The sequence below is a fragment of the Dipodomys merriami genome, unplaced genomic scaffold (assembly GCF_024711535.1).
Source record: "Dipodomys merriami isolate MVZ:Mamm:240054 unplaced genomic scaffold, mDipMer1.0.p SCAF_307, whole genome shotgun sequence".
Taxonomy (NCBI): domain Eukaryota; kingdom Metazoa; phylum Chordata; class Mammalia; order Rodentia; family Heteromyidae; genus Dipodomys; species Dipodomys merriami.
Window position 1 is genome coordinate 155,412 of NW_027204571.1, and position 16,412 is coordinate 171,823.

General features: G+C 65.1%; 1 protein-coding gene across 1 annotated transcript; it reads right to left on the minus strand.

Annotated features, from left to right (window-relative positions):
• Window positions 1-795: 795 nt before the first annotated feature.
• On the minus strand, window positions 796-16,304 carry LOC138840912 (SH2B adapter protein 3-like). Its single transcript, XM_070041321.1, has 9 exons — window positions 16,019-16,304; window positions 10,798-10,932; window positions 9,557-10,267; window positions 2,530-2,631; window positions 2,296-2,381; window positions 2,121-2,212; window positions 1,824-2,038; window positions 1,564-1,735; window positions 796-1,464 (listed from the first exon to the last, which is right to left on the minus strand). Exons 3-9 carry the CDS (start codon window positions 10,238-10,240, stop codon window positions 1,169-1,171), a joined length of 1,647 nt encoding a protein of 548 aa, XP_069897422.1. The 5' UTR covers window positions 10,241-10,267; window positions 10,798-10,932; window positions 16,019-16,304; the 3' UTR covers window positions 796-1,168.
• Window positions 16,305-16,412: the final 108 nt, after the last annotated feature.

Genomic DNA, 16,412 nt, shown 5'->3' on the forward strand with positions numbered 1-16,412 from the left:
GCTTGGGCACTGTCCCTGAGCTTTTTTGCTCAAAGCTAGTGCTCTGCCACTTGAACCCCATTTCCGCCTCCAGATTTTTGCTGGCTAACTGAAGGCTTTGCTTTCCTGCCTGCCTGTGAGCTGAGAGCCTGAGCAGCTAGGGTTACAGGAATGAGCCACGGGTGCTCAGCTATAGTAGTAATTTTAGAGAAACCTGCTTAGAGAAGATGGTGGCATCTTTAAGGACTGGAGCGCAGGGCTGATCTGCTTCTTGATTCAGGGGAACGGTAGGAAGTGGGCAATGAGTTGAGCAGCCAGCTGCTGGGGGGGGGTCGCGGTGGCCCTGTCTGACTATGGCCACACCTTGAACTGTGGGGCTGTCTGGTGCCTGGTGGCTCTGCTGGGGCCTGACCCCTGCCAACAACGCCACTTGCGGCGATGGCTGTGGCTGCCGCCGCCCCGCTGGAGCAGCTGCCTGCGGGCGGACAGCCACTCTGTGGTGTGCCAGCTCTCTGGTTCTACTGTGGTTCAGAAAGTGACCTAGAGCCCATTTCTGAGATAAGTTTACAAGCCGGCAGCGCCCCAGAGCCCTCTTCCTTTGTGCTTGTCTCCCTCCAAAAAGCCACTGTCCGCTAGAACACAGTTCTTTATTCATAAGGCAGCAGGCAGGCCTGCTCCTCGCTGCCCGCGAGGGTGCCACCCACGGCTGGCTCTGCAGCGGGCTGCCCAGCAGCCCTGTCCGAAGTGAGCCATGGTTTATAGTTTGGAAACCTGAATCCTTTAGAAAGCTAACCTGAGGTAAAATGTTTAAAGTCGTTTGGCCCTCGAACAGAGCTCCTGTCCTGAAGCTGGGGGGGGGGGGGGGGGGATCTCCCGTGTCAGATGGGCCTGCCATAGACTGTAGCTACACAGGGGAAGCCACAGGAGGATCCTGGCTTGTTAGTGTTTTGGGCTTCCTGGTGACCCCACCCCATCCCCAGTGGGAAGCCCGTGGTGGGCTGTGAGGTCCGTGGCTGGGGGAGGAGCCTCGTGGCGCCCCGCCCTCACCCCACCACCTGTGAAGCTCCAGGACTGGTCCCTAGGACCAGGAGAGGAGCTAGCCGCAGCGTCGGCAGACAAGAACATCTGTAAACAACAGACCGTGAGGCAGGCTGCTGGCAGAGGGCGGCCCCCAGTCACACTGGGCCGCTCACAGCGGCGTGTACTGGTTGTCTACCGCCCGCAGGTGGCCCTGGGAGGCAGAGTCCATCTCATAGTCCGAGCCCCGGGTGCCACCCCCAGCCGCTGGCTCCAGGTGCCGCAGGCTGCGCGCCAGCTCCTCGGGCGAAGGCACCAGGTGGAAGATCTGCTCTGGGGGAGACACGCGGCCGGACAGGGTCTCCGCGTTGAGCCCACGCGGACAGTCCGTCGGGCCGAGGTGGGGAAGGCCCAGCTCCGAGTCCCAGCGGGGGAGGGGGAGGGGGAGGAAGACAGTGCTGCAGGAGCCTGGACGGGCGACAGGGCGCGCCATGAGTCCCCGCACAGCGTGCGCAAAGCACCCAGCCCTGCTCCCCACCACGAGCCGGGACAGGCTTTGGGTCCCACCTGGTGGCTGGGAGACGACCACCACGTAGCTGGAGAGCCGGACGTCGCAGGTGGCCCCACACTCGAGCGGTATGGGCGAGCGCTGGAAGTGGTGCAGCATGGCGAGCACCGAGGGGAAGCGCAGGTGCTGCACACGGCACTGGCCGCGCTCCGACAGGGACAGGCGCAGGTGCTGCGGCGACAGCAGCGGGGCCGGTGGGCCGCCGCCCCCCGCCGCGCCGCCGGGGCCTCGGGAGCCCCGCCGCCCCTCACCCCCCTACCTTGGCTCGGCCCTGGAAGTTGAAGGTGAGCACGTACTCCCCGCGCCGGGACTCGCTCTGGCGCACCAGGAACACGCCATGCGCATCGGCGCCCTGCACCTGCACCAGCTGCGCCGCCCTCACCCTGGAGATGGCGCCGTGGAACCAGGGGTAGCAGGACAGAAAGCGGGTGGTCTTTTGGCAGGCCGGCTCGGGCGGTGTCCCAGGAAACGCACCTGGCAAGGAAGACGGCCGTGAGCAGCCCCCCACCCCCCACCCCCGCCCGGCGCACGCAGAGAGGGGAGGCCGTGACCCCACCTGTGTCCGGGGAGTCCATGCTCCCCTGCGGGCAGCTGGGGGGACCGGGCTCCCCTGGGGGAGGGGCCGCCTCCACGTCCACACCGTTCAGCCTGTGGAGGAGAAGCTGGCGTGAGAGGCGGGGCGGGGCGGGGCGGGGCGGGAGGGCGGCAGCTAAAGCTGGGGTGCAGCTCACCCAGGGCAGTCCCGGAGCTCCGCCATCCAGGAGTTGAGCTGCTGCTCATCTGCCACCTCAAAGATGATGTCTGTCTGGTCTTCCACCTGGCAGGGCGGGAGGGGTGAGCAGATGGGCTTTCCACGGGGCATGCTCACGTTCGCCGTGAAGGCGCGCAAGTTGTCATGGTGGAGAGGAGGGGTGGACAGGTGAGGAGGGCTCGGGCTCTCCTTGGGGCGGGGCGCACTCATTCACCTTCAGCACGAAGGTGTGCAGGTTGTCGGGCATCTCCAGCCGGGTGCAGCGCCGGACCTCGCGGATGCTGGAGCAGGCCGCCTGCAGCTTGGGCTTGGAGCTCTAGAGGAGGAGGCGCACAAGGCTCGGCTCTGCTGCCGGGCAGGCGGGGCTGCCCACACCGCCACCCACCGCCAGACACGGGGCCACAGCGCTCAGAGCATCGCGACTGCCGCGCGTGCACGGATCACCCGCGGCTGTGACGACCGAGCCAGGCCCCGGAGCGCGCCCTCCTCCTGACACCGCAGCACGGCCGGCCCTGCCGACTCATAAGTCAGGAGCCAACGAGGGCTTCCCGCGGAGGACCAGGGCCCCAGCGGGGGGCGCGGCCCTCCAGGTCCGTCCCGCCACCGCAGGCTCTCTGTGCTTTGCCGCGCCCTGAGGAACACAGCAGATGGCCTCCCTGTGTTCCACACGAGCCCAGGCCCCAGTGTGCGCCGCTAGGAGAAAGCTGCTGGTGAAAGGCCTAGGCCTCAGCCGCCTGCCTGACCCCTCCACACCCTGCCTGGCTCAGTGGGGTGCGCTCGGTCTCCTCACGCGGGCAGCACGCGTGGGACAGCGGGGAAGTGCATCTGCTCGGTGGACACCACGGCTGTGCTAGACCCCACGTGCTTGGGTCCACATGGGCAGCTGAGCCCTGACACCGCGACTCCCCCTCCCCACCCCACCCCCACACACAGAGGAGGGGCCAAGCCACAGGGCCCGCCTCCCTGATGTGCAAAGCTAGCATGGGCCAGGAAGACCCTTGTGTGGGCTCCAGTCCTGGGGCTTGAACTCGAGGCCTGAGCGCTGTCCCCCAGGCTGCTCTGCCAGTTAGCCCCCAATAACGGCTTTTTTTTTTTGGTGGTTAATAGGAGATAAGAGCTTCACAGACTCAGCTGAGATTCAGGCACGGAGCTCTGGGCATTAGAGCCCCACGTCACCCCTGGACTGACTGTGTCAACCTGCAATGCCACCTAGGACTGGACACCCCAGTTGGCAGGACTCCCCACCACCCACTGTCCCCCTCCACCAGAGATGCAGCCATCCAACTCCAGACGCCCCTCCCCCCAGCCAAGCAGTGCCCAGCGCGCAGAAGGAAGCCGGGTGGGAGTGGGCGCCACGCCAGGGGGCAGCCCCGCGAGGGACACGGAGCCCCTCTTAGCCGCCAGGGACACAGTGGGCCCCCCAAGCCTGAGCTCCCAGGCAGAGGCCCCACTGTCGGTTCGTGGGGACCCTGGAGGGGCACACACAGGCAAGAGCCAAAACAATCTCCACTCACTTGTCCCGCTCCAGGGCACCCCAGGCCGCGGCCAGCCCGTCACCCAGCAGAAGCAGGTGGAGCTGCTGGGCTGCCACCAGCCTTAGTGCAGTGCCACGAGACGCACGCTCGCCACACCCATGCCAGAGCCTGGGAGCCGGCTCCCGCCTGGCCACCATGCACGCATGCGCGCACATCTGCGGCCAACTAGGCTCAGGAAGAGGCACAGAATCGCGGGGGCAGGGGCCCGCCCCTGGCAGCCCTGGGAAAGCAAGTCAGAGCAAGGGAGGGGTGGTTTCACCCTGTCGTGTGGAGACTGGCCCTGGACAACTGTGCTGTAGACTTTAGAAACCCACCTGGCAAGCTGGGATCCCAGCTACTCAGGAAGCTGAGATCTGAAGACCGTGGTTCAAAGCCAGGCTCAGTAAGAAAGGCCCTACAAGACTCATACCCAAAAAAAAGGTAGAAGTGGTGTTGTGGCTCAAGTGGTAGAGTGCTAGCCTTGAGCACAGAGTTCAAGCGTCAGTACCAGCAAAACAGAAACCTGGCAGCTTCTCTACCTGAGCCTGTTTCACTCCAGCACACAGACAGCGAGCGGATGAAGGAAACGTGGCCCATTCATGCGGTGGAAAATCTGACCCGAAGAAGGAACAAAATACATGACAGGCTGGACCCAGGCACCCGCAGCGCACACCTGTCATCCCAGCGACTCGGGAAGCTGAGATCTGAAGATCAGTTCAAAGCCAGCCCAGTTAGCAAAGCCTTGAGGCTCTGATTTCTAGTTCAGTACTATTAGAGAAAAAACAAAACACCACACCACACCACAGCTGAGGAACAGCACCCAGGCCCTGAATTCAAGCCCCGGAAGCCACGCACACTCACAACACACAAACCCTGGAAAACGTGGAGCTAAGTGGAACGCCAAACATGGCATCCAGCAGCACACCACGCGCCTGTGTGAACCGTGGGCACAGGCGGAGGAGCCTGGGGAAGCCGTGCGCCCGCGAGCTGCTCTGGGACGGGTAGGGCTGTGCACGCGCTGTCCAGCGCAGGGTGTCTGGCAGCACTAGCATTAGACCTCGGGGCTTTGAGAGAAAGGCACTGTCCAGGCTGGCCAGGGGGGATAAGGCGCTTTCACGGTGGTGGTGGTACTGAACCGAACTTTGAGCTTAAGAGCTTCATGCTGGCTAGGTGATCTGCTACTTGAGCCACACTGCCAGCCCCGGCCATTTCCGAGGTAGGTCTTGCTTCCCACGGAGGTCACCTTCGCTGTGTCCCTGGGTGTGGCAGGGTGTGCCACCGCACTTGGCCACTGGTAGAGTCCCTTCTGCCTGGACCAGCCTCAGACCTCCAGCCATCCGGATCCTCCAGTTTCTACTTCTAAGTGCAGGCGCTGGAGCATTGCATGGCGGAAAAAGATCCAAGACCAGGGAATGCCCCGTGCCACGTAATGCCGTCCACAGCTGGTGGGCGGGGCGCCCTGGAGGATGAACGCAGATGCCGGCGTACTCAGGCCACCAATTCCTCGATTACCCAGCGCAGGCCTTCCAGCCGGGGGCCTGGCTGTGCCAGGGCGGCGCCATCCACCACTTCCGCACCGGGGGAGGGACGTGGAGAGTGGGCCCCAGAAAGGAAACCAGGCAGAGGAAGCACCTCCCCCCAGCCCAGTGGGGACAAGTGAGACCTTCCTGTGCACCCCATTTCCTCCTCTTCCTCTGCTTTCAGAGCGGACGGGGGATTTCCACAGCCTGCCCGGCCCCTGGGGCAGCCAGCGCCCCCGTGGGCTGTGTGGCAGCCTGCCTGACATCAGCTGGGCGGGGGGGGGGGCGGGGAGGCGCACCCCAGCCCAGGGCAGCACCCACTGCCAGACCCGAAGCCTAGCCCAGGTCCCGGCATCTAGCCAGCCACAGGGAAAACTGAGGCTCAGAGAAGCAGATGTCTTGCCCCAAGTGCCACTGCAAAGGTGAGAGCTCCCGCTGCGGCGCATCCTGACCTCACGCCAGCGAGGCCAGCAGCACCCCAACACAGTATTTGTTTCTTGTCGGTCGTGGGGCTGGAGCTCTGGGCCTGGGCGCTGTCCCCCAGCTCTTTGGCTCAGGGCGAGCGCTCTACCACTTGAGCCACAGCGCCCCTTCTGGCTTTTTCTACTTATGTGGTGCTGAGGAATCGAGCCCAGGGCCTTGTGCCCGCGAGGCGAGCGCTCTACCGCGGAGCCACCTGCCCAGCCCTGGTTTGTTGGTGTGTTTTTTAACTTTTTTGCCAGTCCTTGGCTGAGCTCAGGGCTGGGCACCATCCCTCAGCATTTTTGCTCAAACCTGGTGCCCTACCACTTGAGCCACAGCTCCACTTGCAGCGTTTTAGCAAACTGGAAGTAAGAGCCTCCCAGACTTTGCTGCCTGAGCTGCTTTGGGTGATCTCAGGGGTACAGGTGGAGCCGCCAGCGCCCCGCTTCCCCAGACACAGCCTCAAATGCACAAGGTGGCGGCAGCAGGCGCGAGGCGGGCGCGGGGCGCAGGCGCGATGCACTTTTGAAGAGCAGCTTTGGAGAGAACCCCTAGAAAGGGCAGCACGGGGCACAGGAGTCCTGCGCACCCCCTTTCCTTCCTTCTACCAACCCCGCAGGCCCTGCGGGGCCAGGCAGCGGGGCAGCGCCTCACATCCACCCCCCAACCCCCGCGGCGTCTGTGCAGCACACTGGGGGATGGGCCCCGCCACGGAAAGCAGCAGGCCGAGCCCGTGGAGAGCGAGGGCTGCCGCCCTGCGGTCCGGTCCCTGCCCTGGCTTCCTGCCGCCTGGGGAGGAAGCGTGCCCGCCTCCTCTTTCCCAGTGGCCCAGCCGGCTTCCCTGCCTTTGTTTCCTGGGTTGCACAGCAACCACACGCACGCTCGGTGGGACACGGCCGGGCCGGGCTCTGCAGCCCTGCCGCTGCGCCACGCGGGCAAAGGAGGAGGCCGAGAGCTTAGACCCCGTGCCCGGGCGCGCGCGGCCCCGGCGCCTGTGCGGCTACGAGCGCTCACCCGGACCAGGAGCCCGGGACTGGGAATGCAGCCTTGGGCAGTTGAGGTGAACTCGAACTCTCAGCACCCCGGGCCCTGCTCAGCCCAGTCTGTGGAGCCAAGCTCTCTAGGAGTTGAGCCACTGCCAACTGTCCGCCTGATGCAGGAAGCCACAGGTGGCTCCAGAACTTTCCTCTGATCTACTGCCTCCACTTGTGATGTGACACTTGCTCCCTCCGCCCAACCAGCACAAACCCCACTGCAGGGCCTTTGCACCTGCCAGTCCTCCACTCAGAAACCTCAGGACTGACGCTTCCTGACCACGCCCCCGGGGGGAGCAGTCACCCACTCTTCCAAAGGCCCGGGCTGGGGAAGGGGCCGAGCCAGCTCCCACCCGCCTGCAGAGGTGCCCACGGCTTCTACACCTGTGCAGGCAGCAGCGCGCAGCGGCTGCTCTCCCCTGCCAAGCCAGCCCGCTGCAGCCCCACGCCACGTGTGTGGGCAGAGGCGCAGGCCGCTGCTGCTGAGGAAGCAGGGCAGACCCGAGCCTGGCCCACGAGGTGGAGAACCGCCCTCGCGTGCTGGGACTGAGCAGGGCCCAAGCCTCCCTCGGCCACCTGCGTCTCTGCGCATCCTCCAGCCCCACCAGCACACTGGCTTTGCCCATCCTGCCCTCAAACCAGGCGAGCATCACAGCGGGACTGTGCACCCCGACTCCACGCAGGGGGGTGCACCCCAGCAGGGGAAGACAGAGCTTGCGCTCCTGAAACCAAGTCCACACAGCTCTCAGGCCAACAAGAGCACTCAGGACCCTCCGAAAAGCCAGGCCCTCGTATCCCACGCCTGTCATCCTAGCTACTCAGGAGGCTTGAGATCTGAGGATCACAGTTCAAAGCCAGCCCGGGCAGGAAATGCCATGAGACTCTGATCTCCAGTGAAACCCCAGAAAACCGGAAGTGGCGCTGTGGCTCAAGTGGTAGAGCGTTCGCCTTGAGCTAAAGAGCTGAGGGACAGCGCCCAGGCCCAGAGTTCAGGCCCCACAACTGACCCAAGAAAAGGAAAAATGACAACAGCACAAACAAAACAAAAAACCTCTATTGTGGAAAGTGAAGTGAGAAATAACATATAAAATGTACAGGAGAGGGGCTGGGAAGGTGGCTCAGTGGTAGAGCGTTTGCCTTGCATGCACGAGGCCCTGGGTTCAATTCCTCAGCACCATATAAGCAGAAAAAGCCAGAAGTGGCATTGTGGCTCAAGAGGTAGGGTGCTAGCCTTGAGCTGAAGAGCTGAGGGACAGCTCCCAGGCCCAGAGTTCAAGCCCCATGACCGACAAAAAATAAAATGTACAAGGGGAGGGCTGGGAAGGTGGCTCAGTGGTAGAGTGCTTGCCTAACACACATGAAGCTCTGGGTTCCATTCCTCAGCACCACATACACAGAAAAAACCTGAAGTGGTTCTCTGGCTCAAGTGATAAGAGTGCTAGCCTTGAGCAAAAGCAGCTCAGGGACAGTGCCCAGGCATTGAGTTCAAGCCCCAGGACTGGCAAAAAAAAAAAAAGCCTGGAGGTGGCTCAAGTGGTAGAGCACCAGCTGTGAGCAGGAAAGCTAAGTAAGTGAAAGACCCTGAGTTCAAGCCCTTTTACTGCTGGCAGAGAGAAAGAGGTGAAGGTGGGGGAGGAGGGTAGAGAAGACAAAACCCAGGCATTTCACGAAACAATCAGCTGTAAACCCAGTGCAGGTGGCTCACCCCTGTAATCCTAGCTACTCAGAAGGCTGAGATCTGAGGATCGCGGCTCAAAGCCAGCCTCCGCAGGAAAGTCTGTGAAACTCTTATCGCCAATAAACCACCAGGAAAACCGGAAGTGGCGCTGTAGTTCAAGTGGTAGAGCGCTCGCCTTGAAATGAAGATCTGAGGGACAGCGCCCAGGCCCAGAGTTCAAGGCCCAAGACCAACAACAACAACAAAAAAGACTCAGCTGGCCAGGCAACGGCAGTGAGCAGAATCTGCTCTCTGGGGCTGCTGACTACAGAGCCAGAGTCTCTAGTCACTGCCGCAGGCGGCACAAAATGGTGCAACCGCTTGGGGAAATATTCAGCAGGTGTTAGAGAACAGCAAAACTGAGGTCTGAACTCAGGGTCTCAAACTGAGCGGTGCTCCACCATCTCAGCCACAGCGCTTTTTGTCTTTTTTAAGATGAGGTCTTGTGACCTTTGCCCGGCCAGCCGCAGACAGGGGTGCTCGGCTCCCACGCCACAGTAGCTCACACTTCGGTAGGAGCAATCCATCCGGCTGGCTCGTTCTCTAACTTCTTTTGCCTAACATAGCTTTGAAGCAGGATCCTGATCTGCAGCTACGCTCCCAGCCAGAGACTGGGAGGTGGAGGCAGGAGGCGGCTGGTAAGTTCTGGGACAGCCGGGGCTACACAAGACGGGGGGGAGAAGAGTTCCAAAGGATAAACAGCCCAAATACCCATCCGCGGTGCCAGCCCCCTCGTGGAACTCCTGGTTAAGGGGCGCCCTGTACTCAGCCTGTGACCCGCGGACAGCTCGAAAGGGCCACTTGGCCCCAGCCGAGCCCCGCTGGGGCCGGGGAGGCTCCACAGGCAGAGACGGCGGAGGCGGCCCAGGTCCTCCGCCCGGGACGCGCACTCCTGCCCGGGCTGGGGACGGCGGTGCCCTGGCGTGACGGCCCTCGGGGAAGGGGGGTGGGATGGGACGGGGTGGAGTGGGCGGAGGGGAGGCCCCGCGCCTACCTTGGGCGGGTCGAAGAGCTCGAGCACGCGGTCGCGGGGGTCTCCGGGCTCGGCGGCGCGGCGCAGCGCCAGGCGCCCCCGCTGCCAGCGCGCGCCGCTGTCCATGGCCGCCTCGTCCGCCAGGCTGTAGCGCAGCGCCGCCTCCTTGAGGGCCTCGGGCGGCGGCTCGCGGCCCAGGCCCCAGGGCAGCCGCTTCCGCGCGGGGCCGGGCCGCGCGGGGCCGCCGTCCGCGTCGGCGGGGTCGGGGGCCGGGTCGGGGCCGGCGGGCAGCTCCCCGGCCGAGCGGCGGCGGAAAAGCTGGCGCAGGCCGCGGCGCAGCTGGCGCAGGGAGCCGGCGGCGGGCGGCGCGGGCGCGGCCAGCTCCTCCGAGCTGCGCGCCTTGGGCAGGCCGGGCGCGCGCGGCGCGGCGCGGTAGTCGCGGCCCGGCGGGGCCCCGCGCACCTCGCGGCGGAAGTGGCGCTGGAAGAGGTCGGCGAAGTGCAGCGACACCAGCTCGGCGCGCGGCGCCTGCAGCGGGTGCTCGAGCGCCCACAGCCGGTACTGCCGGGCCAGCGCGCGCGCCGCCGCCGCCGCGTGCAGCTCGCAGAACGCGGCCCAGCCGCGCGCCGCGCCCGACGGCGAGGCCGAGGCCGAGGCCGGCGTGGAGCTGGGGGCGGCCGCGGGCTGCAGGGAGGGCCCGCTCATGGCCGGGGGCGCGGGGCGGCCGCCAGGCTGGAAGACAGGAGGAGGGCAGGCGTGAGCGGGGCTGCGGGGCCGGCGGGACCCCCCCCCCCCCGCGTCCCCTTCCCCGGGCCCCGCCAGCCCCGTGCGGCAGGACGCCACGCACACAGCCGGATCAGATCCACCGGGGAGGCTGGGGCCGGTTCAAAGCAGCCTTACCGCCAAGGAACTGCCGAAAAAGCCGGAAGTGGAGCCCGGCCTTGAGTAAAATACCCGACCGCACCAAGCCCCGAGTTCAAGCCTCAGGACTGGCAAAGAAAAACAGAAACAAAAACCCTGAGGGACGAAGCTTCGCAACTCAGGAAGCCAAGCTGAGGATCCCAGCTCCCAGCCCGGGCCACCAGAAAACCAGAAGCGGGAGAGCGCTAGCTGGCAGGGACCGCACCAGGCCCTGAGTTCAAGCCCCACGGCCGACAAAAAAAGGCCGGACTGGAGGCATAACTAAAGTGGTCGAGTGCCAGAAGCAAGCACAGGCCCCGGCTCCGATCCCAGAAGCGCCTGTGAGCAGCGCAGTGACTTACTTCATCGCTCCCCGCCCGCGGTGGCCATGTGCGGGGAGGCGCCACGCTGCGGCTTCGCTTCCCGGGAGGGTGGGAGGACGGAGGGCCGCTGTCAGCCTTTGGTAATGATGACGAGGGTAGCGGATCGAACACTAACTATGGGATAAAAAGAGGAAATGAACGAGGCTCGGGCGTGCAAAGGTCCCCGTCCCACTGCGGAGCCCCTCCGGGCAGGGGGCTGCCTGCCTGTGCCGGGCCGCGCCCTCCGCCCCCAGGGCCGCAGCTCTACCTGCGTCCTCTCCCCTCGCAGGCTGCGGAGCCTGCGTGCCCGCACCGTGCCCGGGGGGCTGCGGGCCTGCCGCGGCGGTCACACGCACGCACCGCGGCCGCCCAGGCCACTCCCGGGAGCTTCCTCACTGACCAGGCACACCTCACACGGTGTTGGCCATGTGGCCCGCCCCCGGCCACCCTAGGCTGGCCCTGTCTCTGCTGTCCACTCCTGACAGATCACAGAAGCAGCAGGTCCTCCAAGCCCTCCGCACAAGGGTCCGTCCCCCCCCCCCTTCAGCAGTTGGCTTGTTTTTTTGTTGTTTTTTTTTTTTTTGTCAGCCATGGGTTTGAACTCTGGGCCTGGGCGCTGTCCCTCCGCTCTGCAGCTCAAGGCCAGCACTCTACCATTTGGGCCACTTCTGGTTTTCTGGTGGTTTACTGGAGATCAGAGTCTCAGAGTCTCATGGACTTTTCTGCCCAGGCTGGCTTTGAACTGGGATCCTCAGATCTCAGCCTCCTGAGTCGCTAGGGTGACAGTTGTGAGCCACCGGTGCCCAGCTTTTTTTTGAGCCATGCTGGGGTTTGAACTCAAAGCTCTCATTCTTCGGCAGGCGCTCTACCATTTGAACCAGGCCTTTTACCCCCTTCACTTCAGTCCTTTTTGGAGGGTACAGCCTCATTTTATTCTGGGCCAGCCTGTTTGTATCTCCTCCAACGTGACTGGGGTCATCGGTGCCACACACTCGGCTACTAGTTGAGATGGGGTCTCAAGGGCTCAACCCGGACCCTCCTTAGCCCCATCCTCCGGGGCTAAGGAGTCTAGCCTTCCTTAGTGGCCAGCTCCACACCAAGCCCTGGACGCCCTGAGGACGGCCATCACCCACTATCTGCAGGAGCTCACCAGACGTCCACGTGAGCACAGAGGGGCTGCACACCCAGTGACCCCTCCACCACTGACCAGCTTGCTGGCCAGCAGCCTCCCGGGCTCGGCCCACCCCGCCCCCGTCCGTGCCATCCATCACCTTCAAAGCCCAGCTGTGGCCACCTAGAGGCACGGGTAGCACGGGCTGCAGGGCGCCGGGCTTTCGGGTGCTCAGAGCAGTGCCGGCCCATGCGCCGGACAGCAAGCAGCAAGCAGCAGCTGGGGGCGGGGGGGGGGGGGGGGGCGCGGGCTGGTAATGAAGCCCAATGAAAGCCTCCTCAGGGGAGCACCTGGTGGCCCTGGCAGGTGGGAAATTGCCAATAGGGGTGTCAGGTGGGGCCAGAGCCTGTGAGATGGGCTGGCAGAGGGGAGCTGGCTGCAAGAAGGTATGGGTTTGGGGGGGGGGTCGGTTGTGGGTGTTGAACTCTGGGCTTGGGCGGTTCCTCATCTCTTCAGCTCAAGGGGAGCGAGCGCTCTACGCCTTGAACCACAGCGCCACTTGTGGTTTTCTAGGGGTTCATTGGAGATCAGAGTCTCATGGCCTTTCCTGCCTGGGCAGGTTTTGAACCATGATCCTTGGATCTCAGCCTCCTGAGCTGCTGGGGTGACCGGGCACCCGGCAGGCATGGGGTTCTCAGCTTAAACCCGCTCTGCACCTGTGCTGTGCTGGATCCTGGACTCAGCTCTGGGCAGGAAGCACTCACTCTCCATCCCCGGAGCCCTGACATGGACTACAAGAGGGCCTAGGAAGATGGCCCTGATGTCCCAGGCCACCAGAGCCACCGGACTCTGGTCCGCCTCACAAGGTGGGGTGCTCCCACGGGGAGGCAGCCAGGCTTCCTCCGAACCCCACAGCTGCAGGCAGCGTGGCAGGACAGCACCCAACACAGCACCCCACGGCACTGCCACGGGACCTGCTGAGGCCAGCACCACGGGGAGGGGCCTGCTGTCCCCACCCAGGCTCCTCCCTCCTGAGCCCCAGCCTCAAGCCTGTGCTGCAGGAGGCCTCCGACACGAGGCCCCAGCGCAGGCCTGAGCAGCCTCTCAATACCCCCTGGACAGCACCGTGACTGGGCGGGCTTCCGGTGTGACATTAAACGAGCCGGTCAGCCGTCAATCAGTCTCATACCCTGTGAGGGGCGCCTCCTTCCAGGTGGCCTCCAGGAAGGGTCCAGGACCAGGGACGTGTCTTCCCCAGGAGGCTCCGATTGCCCCTAGGAGGCTCAGGAAGGTGAGGACCCCGAGGGGCACCCACTTGCCTTTGTGGACAGACACCGTGAAGCCACCAGGGAACGGTGTGGAAGCTTTGGGTCCCTGGGGCCACCTATGCCCGGAGACAAGGTCAGTGTGGCGTGCCAGGACTGGAAATGTCCTCTGGCTTCCTCTGCCCCCAAGTCTAGCACCCCAACTACATTTGGGAGGGAAAATGCCTGGAACAATCTCCCTAAAAGTGCGTTTCTTCCTCCCCTGCCCAGGGCCAAGGGGCGCACACCCTGCGCCCGCAGCCACCTCCCGCACCAGGGCCTTCAGGACAGAGGCCGGGCTGGTGCCCAGCGCATCCTGGGCACCCCTCCCCCAGCACCACCCTCTCTGAGCCTCTCCTTGAGGGGACACTGGAACACAGCCCCTCGAGCGCACACGGTATCAGGCCTTCTTCTGTGTCCACAGTCCACAGGTCACATTCTGAACCCTGGCCCCAAGTCTGGGACTCCCCAAAGCTCACTGTGAGTCAGCCCTGCTAGCAGCAGGGCACAGACTTCCTCCCAGGGCCTCCCTGGGGATGCGGCAGGGGCGGGCAAGGAGGGGCCACATCCGGACAGGCTCCCAGGGGCTCCAGGCCTGGCTCACGAGGCAGCCCCGGCCTCGCCCCCTGCCGACCCCTGACAGGGTGGCGTGGGAGGAAAAATCTTCCAGCCATCTGCTCAGCTGCTGGGTTTCCGGCTGGGCCGGCCTGGGCTGGGGCAGGGCAGGCAGCCAGGAGGACCTGCTCCCCTGGGGAAGTGTCCCTTGTCCCCATGGGTGGGAGGACTTGGGGCTGCTCAGCCAGTGCGGGCCAGAGACCCCAAGGGCTGGCTGCCCACACTGCGGGGCCAGTGAGCCCCAGGACCTGTGGCCAGGCCCGGGACTGGCTCAGGGGACCTCAGTGGCCAGAAAGTGGGATACAGGGTTCCTGGATCCAGTTAGGCCTGACGCAGCAAGTGGCACCTACTGAGCAGCTTGCAGCCTGCTTCCTCGCGGAGTGCGGGTGTCTGGGAAGCAGGTCAGGCTGAACCAAGCTGCTTCTACCACCCCACTCTCAGACGACACACACTCACATGCTCAGCCACACTGCTTCCGGTCCCGCCCGGCCAGGGATGCTCACCACTCAGGGGCCCCGGGATCTTTTCCCCAGGAATCCCGGCTAGGAAGTGCCTGCCCCTCTCGGCCGTTAGTACCAGCAGCCTGCACTTGTTGAGCACTGACTGCACGCCTCCACGCCGGAACAAGTCCATCAGGTAAAATCACCAGCGCCCCACTCCACAGATGAGAAGACTTAAGCTCAGAGAGACAAGGGACAGGCCCAAGGTCATACAGCCTGGGCAACCAAGTCCAGGCAGTTGCAGCTCCATGCTTCCCACAACTGCATGGAGGGGCGGAGACTCTTGGCCCCCACTGGCCAGGTCCTAAGAAAGGCCAGGGATCATGCCCAAGGCCTCCTGATGAAGCTGGCAGAGCCGGGACCTGGCGCAACGCCTGCACTGACCTGGGAGAGGTGGAAGCACACGTGAAAGTCCTGCGTGATTGCCCAGGGACCACCGAGGGCGCCAGCTTCCACATCATGTGGCCCCAGCGGGCACACAATAAACACTAGGACACTCTAGTCTGGCATTCATAAGGCACAAAGAACCCCTCCTTCACATAGCACAGAGGGTAAGCTACCAAGGATTCACGGAGATGGGCCTGTTCCCACCAGATCGCTGCCACTGAGGGAACACCCTTCTCCCCTCTCTGGGAACAGCCAGGGAACAGGAAGGGTGGCACTCAGGAGGGAGAGGCCGGCGAGGTGGCCGGCTGGACTAGGCATCCTGGGCTCAAATGCTGGCCCTGGCAGGCCCAGACTGCCCCACAGTTGGGCAGCTTCGGAGGCTGCTGTGGGGCTGCAGGAGAAAGTTCTGTACCCTTGCAGAAGAACCAAGGCCAAGGGTGGAAAACCAGCCACTGACCTCAACAAGGGAGTAACAGTGCCCACAACAGCCCCACGACCACCAGCTTGCAACTTCTAGGGTCCTATGGAATGGCTTTGGCTGTCACATCATGTGACCGCAGGGGAAACTGAGGCAGGGCTAGACCTCCCAGCCGGGAAGATCCAGGAAGCTGAGGAAGCCAGTGCCAAAACCACTGCAGAGAACAGAGGTTCCCCAAACACCCCTGAGCCCCTGGCGCGCCACTCCCGCGGACCGACAGGTGTCTCGTTCACTCCTTTATTAAAGCCCCTCGGAGGTGGCACGGGCGCTCCGGCGGGGGGGGGGGGCTGCCGCGTCCTCGGCCAACAGGGCCACCGTGAAGGCGCCGCAGGCCAGCCCCTCCCCGCCGGGCAGGGAGGCGGGGGGCGCGGCCCCGCCCGGAGCCTCCTCGGTTCGCCCCGGCCCGCCTGCCCGGCCACCGCTGCCTGCGGAGCCCACCTGAGAGCCGGGGTCTCCAGCCCCCAGGCCCGGCCGGGGCGGGTCCCGGGTCCCCGTGTCCCCCAAGTTGGCTGGGCCGGCCGAGGTCACCAGCCGGGCCGGCGCGCCGAAGCCCCCGCCCGCGGCGGGATCTCACTTCCTCCGCCGCGGCCCCCTCCCCTGCCTCGGGGCGAGAATGGGGAAGGGAAGCGGAATGAGGAAACGCGAGCCGGGGAGCGGCGACCCCGGCCCCGCGCCTCCCCGGCGGGGGCCCCGGCCCGCCAAGCCCCGACTCCGGACTCCTCGCCGTGCCGACCCCAACTTCCGCGGCCCGGCCCGGGGGTGGGGGCGCCGCCGCAGCACGTGTGCGGGCCCGGGCCGCGGGCACGCCCGCCGCGGGGCGGCTCACCTCACACGCTGGGGCTCCGGGCCCGGCCGGCCCATGGCGTCGCGCGCCGCCGGCCCCCCGAAGCCGCGCGGGGCGGGCCGGTCCTCGGCCCGGACGCGTCGTCTCCCGCGCCGGCGGCTCCGGAGCGGGGCTCAGGCAGGAAACCGGGGCTCGGAAGATGGCCAGCGCCTCATCATTTCCGCTGCCAGCGCCTGACAGCTGCGGGGAAACACGTCCCGGGGCCGCCGCCGGAGCCTCGGCGGGCCGCGACAGTCCGGGCGGGCGGCCAGGCGGAGGCGGTGGCCCGAGCCCATGCCGCCCCGCGCCGTTATGTAAAGAGGAACCGGCCGCGAGCGCCCCGTCCGGAGCACGGGGGAGGAGGGAAGCGCTCGAGGGGCGTGGCTCCTGGGAGGCC